This window comes from Sceloporus occidentalis, unplaced genomic scaffold (genome assembly GCF_023333645.1).
Source record: "Sceloporus occidentalis isolate IW3139 unplaced genomic scaffold, rSceOcc1.0.p SCAF_15, whole genome shotgun sequence".
Lineage (NCBI taxonomy): Eukaryota > Metazoa > Chordata > Lepidosauria > Squamata > Phrynosomatidae > Sceloporus > Sceloporus occidentalis.
This window is the reverse complement of record NW_028316995.1, coordinates 10,828,301-10,840,727: the sequence shown is the minus strand read 5'-3', so window position 1 is coordinate 10,840,727 and position 12,427 is coordinate 10,828,301. Positions and strand designations below refer to the sequence as shown.

The window sequence follows — 12,427 nt, the reverse complement described above, 5'->3', positions numbered from 1 at the left end:
CCCTTTAATTAAGATCATTACTGATTGTGTGGGAAATTCATCCCATTATTCCAGATTATTGCTGAAGGGTGCAGGAATCACCCCAGTATTTCAGATGATTGCTGGTGCTGTGCAGGTATTACTCAATTGATTTAGATCACTGCTGATAGGGTGCAGGGATCACCCCACTGATTTAGATCATTGCTGATGTAGTGCAGGGATCACCCCACTGATTTAGATCATTGCTGATGTAGTGCAGGGATCACCCCACTGATTTAGATCATTGCTGATGAAGTGCAGGGATTCCTTGGGATTGCTGAATCCTTCCTCCTCCTGTTAGGGGCAGCCGTCTTCCTCCTTATCTCTCCGTTGTGAGGCTGTGCATGCAGGGAGGAGACCCAGCCTCCCTCCCCCTTCCTGCAGCTTGTGGAGTAATTCTGCAGTCGGTGGAGGATTAAAGAATACAGAGAGCCAGTGGATTGTGTCTGCCAATCTGGAACCGCATTGAATGGATCGCTCCTCCTGAGCCAGGCTCACTGGTCCCATAGGGAAGCCTCTGATCCTCCCCAACCACCCAGCCCAGCTGTCACTGTCTTCTTCGGACTGCGAAACATGGGGGAGATCCCTAACCTGGTGAAGATCGCCGTCTCGCTTAAAATCCAGCCCAATGACGGTCCTGTGTATTTTAAGGTGGATGGGCAGAGGTTCGGCCAGAACCGAACAATCAAATTACTAACGGGAGCTAAATATAAAATCGAGGTCGTTCTCAAACCAGGAGCAATCAGGGCAAGGTAGGTCAAGCGAGGATACCATTAATAACCCCATGTTTATTAAGGTGCAGTTTATATATCCTGGAGATTTCCTCCTATTGCTCCCTGATATTTAGCATTGAGGATCTGCAGGAGCCATTAACCCTTTGTGCTGGATGATTGTTATAGAGGTCAACCTATTCCTCACACTGGAGATGTACCGAGAAAATGGATTAAGAAAGGGGTATATTATTATTATTAATAATAATATTTCAAATCCCTCCTTTAAATGATTTACTGGAGTTATTTGGCTTCCTTTTGCATTGAGCTGTCTTCTGCGTAATACCCAAAAATCAAAGACCTCTCTGTAAAGGCAGTAGGAATCTTTCATGTTTTTAATGTATGGATGCCTATAACATACATTATGTCAGGGGTATATGCACAAAATACCTGTATAGATTATATTGGTGGGATACAAGGCCCATTGCAGAGGACAGCAGAAGTGATTTTTGGCTGGCAGCATTAGACAGAAGGCACTGCAAGGATGATGAAACACTATAATCCAGGTTAAAGAATACAATCCAATGTCTAATGAAGGTTACGTAGTATCTGCCAGCACAATATACAGATACATTACTTTACATTGATGCATTCTTATGTATTCAGACAATAGAGAATTAATTTTGTATACTATAAATATGGTTTAAAGATGAATGTTAACTCAAGGGACCAGCAGCTATGGGTACGGGCAGATTTTCATTCCCTAAGAGCTCAAATGATCTTGTATACTGAGTTAGATCCATTAAAATACAGGAACTGGGGTTATAGTACATACTAATGAACACATGAGATGGAAATCCAGATTTTAGCAAAGGCAGGCACAGGGAAAGACACAAAGGGAAGGTACAGTATGTATGTATGTATGTATACTGTCAATATATCCCCCCCCACACACACACACACTCATATGTGTGAAACCATTCATGTTATATCAGGGATATGCTAAACTGAATCATTTAAAGACAAATTTCCCTAGTGGTTATTTGAACTCTTCAATTACTTCTTTTTCAGGACATTGAATTTAGGTGGAGTGATTATACCATTGGAAGAAAAGTCCAGGGACCCCCAAGTAGCCTGCTACACAGCATTCTATGATACAGAGGGGGTGACCCACACAAAAAGTGGGGAGAGGCAACCTCTTCAAGTCATTATCCAGGTAATGAGCCATTGAGGCCTATATATATATATATATAATGTATTTATATAATGCCAAGGCAACGTTGTTGATGTTATAGTTTTAGACATCAAAGAAATAGATGGTGAAAGATATTCTAGAAAAATAAGATTATCAAATTGCAGGGGCGTAACTAGAAGCCTCAGGGCCCCGGTGCGAGAATCTGTTAAGGGCCCCCCCAACCCAATCTACCCTCCTCTCACACCAACCCCCCCCCTTCTCAGGCTACATTTTTGGTTTTCGTTTTTATTTCCTTTTATTTGCCAACCGCCCCCTCCCCAGTTATGCACATCTGCCCCAGGCTTGCCACTCTGCCCCCGATATGCCTTTTAACCCCCTATATGCCCCCCTGCCTCCAGAAATGCCTTATACCCCTATACGCCACTCTGGCATATAGGGGGTTAAAAGGCATTTCTGGAGACAGAGTGGCATAAAGGGGGTTAAAAGGCATATTATAGAGCACTCTGCCTCCTGAATGGGGACAGAGGTGACACTGGGGAGCTGAATGGGAACAGAGGTGACACTGGGGAGCTGAATGGGGACAGGGGTGACACTGGGGAGCTGAATGGGGACAGGGTTGACACTGGGAGGGGCTCATTGGGGACAGAGATTACATGGGGGGCTGAATTGGGACAGCAATTACATGGGGGGGCTGAAAGGGGACAGAGGTGGCACTGGGGAGCTGAACTTGTGAACACATACAGACACAGAGATTTTTTTGTTTGTTTAATCATTTAAAAATAATAATTTAAAAAAGCATTATGTTGTTTGTCCCCCACGGACACACTTACACACACACACATACTGATTGTTTTAAAAAAATACAAAAAATATTATACAGTTTGTTCAAACAATAAATTAGTTTACTGACCTTCTACTTCTTCCTTTTGGGGCTTTTTCATCTTGTCCTCTGTCCTCTGGTAGCTGCAGGCCGCTGTTCTCTCTGCTGACAGGATGTCAGTGACCCGACATACGGTGCCCCAGCAACCTGAGTGCGAGGGGGTGAAAGGTCCGTGTGAGGGGGCGGAGCTTTCACCCCTCACGCTGCTCCCATCACTAGGCTGGGTGCTGATGCGGCCGGCCGGCGCTACTTTAATACTTTCTTTTTTTAAAATTTAATATGGCAAGCCGATCCAGCTTGCCATATTAAATAAAAAATAAAAAAAGAATGAAAGTAGCACCGGCCGCATCGGCACGCAGTGGCCGTTTAGATTAGATTTCGGCAATTGTCCCCCTGCCCAGCCCGCTCCTTCCAATCCCGCTCCGCCGGGCCCACGGGGAAATTTCTCGGTATCCCGGTGGGCCAGTCCGGGCCTGCTTGGGCCCCCCTGAGTGGCAGAACTCCAGGGCCCGGTCGCAGTCGCGACCCCTGCGACCCCAGTAGTTCCGCCACTGTCAAATTGTATGTATATAACAAAGCGGCAGAAAATACAAGAAGCATAGTGGGTCATATAGCTAGAAGCATTCATAGCAGAAAAGAGAAAGGTGGCTATGCCTCTGTACAGGTCTCAAGTCAGACCTCACCAAGGGTACCATTCACACTTCTCCAGGAGGGTACAGACAGTTTAGGGTATGACTGTACATTTAGGGAGACCCCATCTCCAGAAGGATCTAGACTGCCTAGAGTTTTACTGTGTACATTTAGGGAGACCCCATCTCCAGAAGGACCTAGACAGTCTAGCGTTGTACTGGGCACATTTTTGGAGACACAATGGTTTTAAGGTAATGAATTGACATATAAAACCTACCCTCTTTCTTATCACCGATACTTTCATTTAATAACACTGTATTTCAGTTAGGACTTACCTTTCATGGGGTGTCTTGATGTGGCAGGTGAGCCTTATTCTGTATACTTCCAGGTTTGGATTTGAGTGCTGGTAATTCGTTTTAAAAATGTAATTACCGCTGTTTGATAGACACTTTAAACCCTGCCATCACATATTAATATTAATATGATATGTGTAAGTGAAAGGTGTAGAGTGTTCAGCACCTGCCTATTCCTGCAACGTATTTAGTTTGTTTGGCCAGCAAAACAAAAAGGCACCTGGATATTATATTGTAATCAATCAATTGGGTTCTATTCATTCTTAAGGAGGAAATGACCCTCAAAATAAAGCAAAAAATAAAAAAAAAAACAGGCCATGAAATACAGTCTGTAGCTAAGCTGGTTAGTGAGATTACTGACTGCTTATTATTTGCTATGAGGCTTTCTTTGAGATTTTTTAACCGGAATTTTTGGCATAAGTATGATTTACCCAGAATCCATTTCTCCTCCTTTCCTTCTTCTGTGTTTTCCTCTTCTTTCTAAAGAGGGAGGAAATGAACAAGAAATATATAAATCTGTTTGTTCACAACAAAGTTCACCCGAATCCAGTTTGCCATTACTGGAAAAAAATGCTCACAGAAAGAAGCTGTATAAAGAACGTACTTCCTTGCTATAAATGCATTTTCGCTCAAAAAATAAATCATACCTTGTTACCTCCAGCTGGGACTATATTATTTTGGCACAGATCAAACTAAGTGAGGTATCTAACCAAGTTGTGTCTCTGCGGGACAGAGCGACAGCGGTGGCCGAGCTGCTTTTCCCGAAATCTCACCAAGGGGTTGGGAGGGCAATTGAGTCCCCTCCTCATTGTAGAAACAGTAACAAAAAATTGTTACACAATTTTAGTAAGTGAAAGTCGAAAGCATAGTTTCTTTCCTTGTAAATGTGCTCCCATTGAAGTGAACGGGAGTAATGGTAGCCATTCAGCTAGTATGTGTGACCTTGCTCGCATTAATTTGCTACCATATCAACACTAATCAAGCATTTGTATTTGACATGTAGAATGTATATGTGTTAGGAGCCTGTTCACGCTATAATTTTGCCTTAGTGCCAACTGAAATATATTAGACAACTGGTCATGGCACCCTTGGAGGGAGGTTGCCTGGCTTAAAACCAACCATCTTGCAGACTCCCCAGTGGAGTATTTCGGTTCATAGTTTGCTAGCAGCAGTTTTCTTATTCTTCTTATCTGTTTGGTTTGCTGTACTGAAATTCCAGATTTCTCAAATCCTGATCTCGGCTCCTGTTTTTGCCTGATTGCTGTCTGAACCAACTTTTAGCCTGATTCCTGGCATTCTGTATCTCTCCGTTCTTGAAACTGGCTTGTCTTACTTTGTCATCCTGCCTGGGCTGTAGTGTACCTGGAGGGCTCAGGTGGATCATCAGCAAGTCCCACAGCCATTCAAACCCAAGTGCTCAACCTTAGGCTGGAGGGTAAACACTGCATTTTGGTCTTAAAGGATACATTCATTTGCCATCTCACTTCAAGGAGTCTGTCTCCCTGGAAAGCGTCACCATATATTACACATATTTCCAAAGTTCTTGTATTTAAACACTACATTGCAGTCATGAGTTGGGTGCACACATCACAGGTTGGCAATGCCTTGTATGGATGTTAGATCAGATTTCCTTGAAGTTCCCTAAATCCAAATAATTATTTTCGGGAATGAGCATTTTATGAAAATTCCAAACATTTTACAAGCTAAATACTAAAATTGTATGGAGCTTCTGGCCAAGTGTCATCCAAATGCTTTTAATGCCAATATCCACTGGAACCCTGAGCAATTTAAGTTACTGAACTCAAACATTAAACAGCTTTTGGTACTTGTTAGGTGATCTATTCAAAACCCAATGAAAATTTGTAAAATTATAACTTAGTTCATAGTAAATCATCAACGTGCCACTAAACCTATGAGGACTGGCTAACTTGTTGAAGTATAACCAGATTTTGCTTGTACAGAAGTCATTGTATAATCATAATCACTTCTCCCATTTAACCTCTGACAAGTAGGGAAATACCGTATTTGCTCGATTATAAGACGACCCTGATTATAAGACGACCCCCCAAAATCTGAATATTAACTTAGGAAAAAAGAAAAAGCCTGAATATAAGATGACCCTAAAGGAAAAAAGTTTTACCAGTAAATGTTAATTCATGTAAACTATTTTTTTTAATAAAAGCTATGATTGAGAAAAATATTTTTTTTGTTTTTATTTCTTGTATTTTCCAGCCTGTCCCCCAGTTACGCACATCTGCCCCCAGGCTTGCCACACCAATATGGCACTGTGGCCCATGATATGCCTTTTAACCCTCTATATGCCACTGTGCCCCATGGTATGCCTTTTGACCCCCTATATGCCACTCTGCCTCCAGAAATGCCTTATACCCCTATATCCCATTCTGGCATTTAGGGGGTTAAAATGCATATTATGGGGCAGAGTGGCATATAGGGAGGTATAAGGCATTTCAGGAGGCAGAGTGGCATTAAGGGAGTTAAAAGGCATTGTATAGAGCACTCTGCCTCCAGAAATGCCTTATACCCCTATATGCCACTCTGGCATTTAGGGGGTTAAAAGGCATATTATGGGGCAGAGTGGCATATAGGGAGGTATAAGGCATTTCAGGAGGCAGAGTGCTCTATTAAATGCCCCCTTAACGCCACTCCAGAAATGCCCTATGCCCCCATTTAACTAACACACACACACACACACACTCTCTCCCCCCCCCTCCCCTCCCCTCTCCTCTCTCCTCTCTCCCCTCTCAGCCCTCTCTTACCGGTGCTTCCAGCCGGGGCAGCGGGTTGACGTCGCCTTCTGCTGCAGCCGGAAGGAGGTGGAGTTGGCAGCGGGGGTTTGTATGCGTCCGTCGCGTATACTTTCCCCGGCTGTCAGAGATCAGAGATCTCTGACAGTCGGGGAAGGTCTACGCGACGGACGCAGACAACCCCCGCTGCTAGCCACACCTCCTTCCGGCTGCAGCGGACGTTGTCTACGCGGATCGCGTAGACGTCAACCCGCTGCCCCGGCAATACAGCAGGAAGCACCGGTAAGTGTGTATGATGGGGGGGGTGAGACAGGAGGATCCAGGTCCCCTGCAGCGGTGCGGGGGATCTGGATCTTAGTCTCCTAATCAGACTCTATTTGAGGTCTGATTAGAAGACGACCCCGATTAGAAGACGAGGGGTATTTTTCAGAGCATTTGCTCTGAAAAAAACCTCGTCTTATAATCGAGCAAATACGGTACTTACGGTCACATAGGTGAGCCTAATAGGCCTCTTGTGCACTGTAGCACATAGCGGCTTTGATATTTATTCATGGCTCATTTAATGCTTCTTTTTAGAGTATTTTTTTTTTAAGATTTAGAATTCCTGAAGAGTTATGCAGGTATGTAGGTCGCATTCAAATAATCATAATTAATTGCAAGATTTTTAGCACCATGGTTGTTTCATGGTCGTGTCTTTTGCGGTAGAATTAGGTATGGGAGGCATGAGCTGAGCCAGACACAGTGCTTGGCATATTGAACCACGTGCAAACCAAGCCAGACTGGCCTCCAAGGTCCTTGCATGCTTCAAAATAGACATCTATGAGGAACTATCGTAGTGCTGGCTTAACTCGCAACTGGCTCACCCAACTATATTCTATAGTGAAGTGAGATGATCCCAAATAATGATGCCACGATGACTGTTCATATGGAAAAAATGGCATAACCAAATAGCAAATAATTTCATGTAAATTTGCACCTGATTGAGACATACTACTGTGCCTCACTATATAGAGCAGTGTTTAAACAACGGTTTGAGGTCAACTCACCGAAGGTGGCAGCCACTTAATAACCTACAGTGAATCCCCATGTGGGATTACAGCTCATTTAATTCATTTGTGCCATTACAAAGATAGAAATCTCTATGCAAAAACAGTGGAGATCGACACAAAACAAGATTTTGTTGCCATGGCAACAAATCCTCCTTAATTTATCAGTGTTCTCTCCTTATGTCATGCAAATGGGTACAAATGTCTTGGGGGGGGGGACATAAGAAATGGTTGAAAGCCAAACATGTTTAATTATTATTGTGTTATATTTAGTAGATTTGGGGAAACCAGAAATTATTGAGCAGCTGAAATAACCAGAAGAAAAGATCACCATGAAATATTTTGTCTATTAGCTGTCTGATTAAAATCAGTTTCCCTCAGTTTTCTAAAATGTTCATCTGTTGGAATCAAATATCTTGGCACACTCCCAAACAGATGAATATGGCATCATGCTATGTGATCAAATAATAATACTAATTAGACAATGTTCATCGAAAGATACTTAATTAAAATAATTTAAAACTTTTTAGAATTCATAAATGTCTGTAAAATCATAATAATAAAGGCACCTTTCGTTTAGAATGAACAATAGATGTGATTGTACTATGCACGGTGTCAACACCTCCAAGTAAAAATGCTACTGTTGTTTAATTTGTTTGCCAAACACAGCCTCTAAAGTGACTTCAAATTCCCTTTGCGCTATTTCCCAAATAATACATACATAAATACATTTCTTGCCAAGAGGAATAATAGTACCTGATATATATAAATTCTTTACTCAAACATTGTTTCCAGGGATCACTGTTTTTATTTATTTAATCATCCATATTTCTCTGCAAAACTTGTATGTCAATTTACCTAATATCTTAGTCTGTCAATTCTAGTCATACCCTTTACTGTAAAAAGTACTGCTTAAATTGTTGGTGCTATAAAAATATAAAGTAATAATAATGTTAGATCAGACAAGAGTCAAGGAATCTTTGTAATATAGAAATCACAAAAATGCAGTACAAACAATACCTTTTATTGGTATTTAACTCTCGCTTCCATGACATTGAGGTCCATTCTTCAGGTATAGTTAAAGTATTACAGTACTTTATGAATATTTTAATAGGCATTCTTTAAAATGAAAGAAAAATATACCGTATTTGCTCGATCCCGGTGCGGGGAACTCTGATCTCTGACAGCTGGGGAAGGTCTGCGCGGTGGACGCAGACAACCCCTGCTGCTAACCACACCTCCTTCCGGCTGCAACGTAAGTTGTCTACGCGAATCGCGTAGGCATCTACACACTGCCCCGCCTGCACACCAGGGACTCAGAAGCACCGGTAAGTGGGGTGGGGGGGGGGGGAGACAAGAGGATCCAGGTCCCCTGCAGCTGCGGGGGATCTGGATCTTAGTCATCTCATAGTCAGACCTATTTGAGGTCTGATTATAAGACGACCCCGATTAAAAGACGAGGGTTTTTTTTCAGAGCATTTGCTCTGAAAAAAACCTTGTCTTATAATCGAGCAAATACGGTATATACTTGCCTGAAAGTAGCTGCAGCACTGCTACAGCTGCCCTTTTCCTCAATGGGCTTACAGTTCTTGCCACTGATTGGTTGCTTAAAGAAGCCAATCAGTGGCAGAAAAGGGCTCCTATTAAAATCAACGAGATAACTTTTCACGTATGCTCACTGGAGACTAACAGAACCTTACCTGCAGTGTTGCCAGTGCTATTACTACAGGTGAATATATCACTGCAGGGAGATGTGTTTTATCCAAGTATATCCTCCCATGCATTTGCAAAAGGGATCCCTTTTTTTTTAAAGTATACTTAAAAATAAATTAAGCTGTAACAACATGGTACATTAATACACAGTATGAAGAAAAAAATATAAATACAGGATACTGATAGTGATTGGGTTTGGGTACTTAAGTAAGTAGGATTTGTCTAAATGATTAAATAGTACCTGTTTTTGAAACAATAGTAACTCTGTGTTAAAGTAGAATTATATACAAAAGTAAGTAAGGTATAACTAGATATATTAAAGAATGGGCTACAGGCTTCTACACAGATGCTGCAGAACTAAACAATAATAATGCCATATAACTCCTATAATTAAAGGGGAAGACTCATTGAAAAATATTTTTTTTCTTTGAGGCTTAAATATAGCACTGTATACAGTAATGTATAGTTTTATTTCATTTTGTTCTAATAAACTTTCTTTTTTTTTTATGTCATGTAATATTTTGGGTGGTTTTGTCTGCTTAAATCCTGGTACCATACAGATTCTTCATGGCAATGCTAATCAAACAACATAAACTTTAAAAATTAGTCCGTGTCCGACTGGGTCATTCTATTATTTTCCACAATAATAATATAAAAAATATTAAAAAGAAATAAAAAAACAATTAATTTAATGGGCAAGAGAGAACAGACTTTTTGAATGTGACTAAACCTCTTTGAGTTCTGCATAACTAATAAAATAAGTGGTACTATCCCTTTAATTAGAATTCCACAGATTATTCACAACATATTAGTACAAGGATGTATTTTAAGATCTATAATGTTAACACATTCGAAACACATTTTCACAACACAACACCTTCTCCATCTGTGCTGCTTCTTCCTTTACTAATGAACCATGTGTTATACTTTATTTGCAGCCTGTGAAACTGGAATAATTGCCATTTAATTTTCTTCTACCAAGAACACTTTTCATTTATTTCACATTTTGAATAATTTTGTTGTGCAGTGGGATGTGATGAAGACACTAAAGAATCAACATACTTTTGGTTCAGATTTGTGTGTCAATGAACTAAATAGCCTTACCTTTGGTTATGTGATGGCTCATCTTATTGTACAGGCAAGCTCAGTGGTAGCAAAAACTTGTCCAAGTTTCATTCCAAGTACTTTATAGAAAATGTGTTCCCAGATATAGAAAACTAATATTGAATTACTTTTTATATAGCTCTTGTTGTGCAACTTGTATCTTGTATTAGGAGTGAGAAGGTGCTTTCTGCAGGATAACAAGAACATAACATTTAGATGTGTACCATAAATGACCCCAACGTATTGCGACCCACATCAGAGAGCCAAAATAGAGGTGTTTTTTGCTACAAAATGTTTATATTGTTATTTTCCTAGTGTATATCACGTGCTTTCTTCTAGATCACTGGTTCCCAACTAGACCAGTGGTCCCTTGTGTAAAGCATAGATACAGGTCCCAGTAGAGATAGCAGTCGGGCATGAAGTGTCCTGCTAAAGTAATAATGGAATTATGCTGTAGAGACTTTCATTTACATTGCAGTGGAAATCACATGATATGTTTCCACAGCCCCCACACAATAAACAAAGAATCAGCTCTCATGATCTAATGCTTTAAAGTATCATGAGGTTTAGTCACTTTATTATGACGACTTCTGGAAAACAACTAAACATATGTTTGGAAAACAGAAGCTGAATGTTCGAGTTCTATTTGCAAATTTACCTAATCAAAATACTTACTTACTGCTCTGGTACAAATGCTAGGTTTTTGTGGAAATTAAAATACTTTAACATTTCAACATCGACATGCATTATAACAGTCCATTCTCATCGAAACCCATCACTAGAAGTGTTTGCAGAAAAATCACTATGACTGTGTATGGAGGTCCATAGTTTTATTCCTATCGACATTCTTTATGATAATATTTTCTGAGGAATATATAAAACAAACATACCTAAGAGATTCCTTGGATCTGGTTTTACATCAATGGCCTGTTTAAAAAAAAAAAAAAAAAAAAAAAAAGCCAGTAGTACACTGGTATTATAAAAAAAAAAAATATTTTAGAAGATAATTTGTAGATAAAACAAGAGTGACAGTATAAAACTACATATTATTTATATAATACTATGTATATAGCTATGTTTCCCTTGCAAAGTGATCTATAACTTAACTGTTATTTCTGTATATTAAAACATGAAATTCTAGTGACGCTTGTCAAAAGAAAAAGGGTTAAATAAACTGTGAGTTGTATAACTGTGTTAAACATACAATGTACTATCAATTTAGCCTGTAGGAATCTGAGATATCATGGGAGCCTAATAAGTTTTTCTTCTTGCAATTTCTTCACTGTGTTATTCATACGGATCAATGAAGACATCAGTTTCGAATGAATTAAAATATCAGATCTGCTGAATTGTCTTTGATTCATATATTAGGTAATATTTTGTCTAGATGGAGCTGTACCTTTAACAAAAACAAACCTTGTAGTTGTTGCGTGCATTAATTATCACTCTCTTGTTCACACAGTTTGATGACATTGGGAACTTTGAGACCGTATGGCAAGTTAAGTTCTACAACTACCACAAAAGAGATCACTGTCAATGGGGCAACAGCTTCAGCAGCATTGAATATGAATGCAAACCAAATGAGACACGTAGTCTGATGTGGATCAACAAAGAGATGTTCCACTAATGGTCCACTGAATCACCAAAGCTGGACAATCTTGTGGGGATGCCACTTTAACCAGCATGAAAAAGCAGATGAAAAAAGTAAATCCAAACGGAATTAATGGAATGTTATGAGCTAAAACAGCTTTTTTTGACTTCACTGCAGATACATGTTTATATTATGTATTTTCCATATGTGTTGCTAATTGTATTATTTTATAAATAATGTTGTTTAATTTATGTAATTGCTCCCTGGTTCTGTAAATCTATTTTGAAAAAATGGTTCTTTCACAAAAAAAAAAAACTAGCAAGATGTAAAAGTAGCAAATGTTTCCTAAATGGTTTTTTTGGAAATTGGGGTCTATTCACTTAAACATTAAATGAGCTAAGATCATGTCAATAGTGAACGGC

The 12,427-nt window shown here is 39.9% G+C and overlaps 1 protein-coding gene across 1 annotated transcript; it reads left to right on the top strand.

The window, feature by feature from the left end:
• The first annotated feature begins 591 nt into the window (after positions 1–591).
• On the top strand, positions 592–12,041 carry LOC149303232 (CB1 cannabinoid receptor-interacting protein 1-like). The gene is made up of 3 exons (XM_089481651.1): positions 592–770; positions 1,800–1,944; positions 11,877–12,041. The coding sequence occupies exons 1-3, from the start codon at positions 592–594 to the stop codon at positions 12,039–12,041; spliced, it is 489 nt and encodes a 162-aa protein (XP_089337777.1).
• The last annotated feature ends 386 nt before the right edge of the window (positions 12,042–12,427 follow it).

What these genes read in the sequence shown, in the direction of transcription:
- LOC149303232 (XM_089481651.1), top strand. Translation starts at nt 592, where the DNA reads ATGGGGGAGATCCCTAACCTGGTGAAGATCGCCGTCTCGCTTAAAATC. An exon ending in CCAGGAGCAATCAGGGCAAG is followed by an intron (nt 771 to 1,799) that starts GTAGGTCAAGCG and finishes CTTCTTTTTCAG; the next exon opens with GACATTGAATTTAGGTGGAG. An exon ending in CTCTTCAAGTCATTATCCAG is followed by an intron (nt 1,945 to 11,876) that starts GTAATGAGCCAT and finishes TTGTTCACACAG; the next exon opens with TTTGATGACATTGGGAACTT.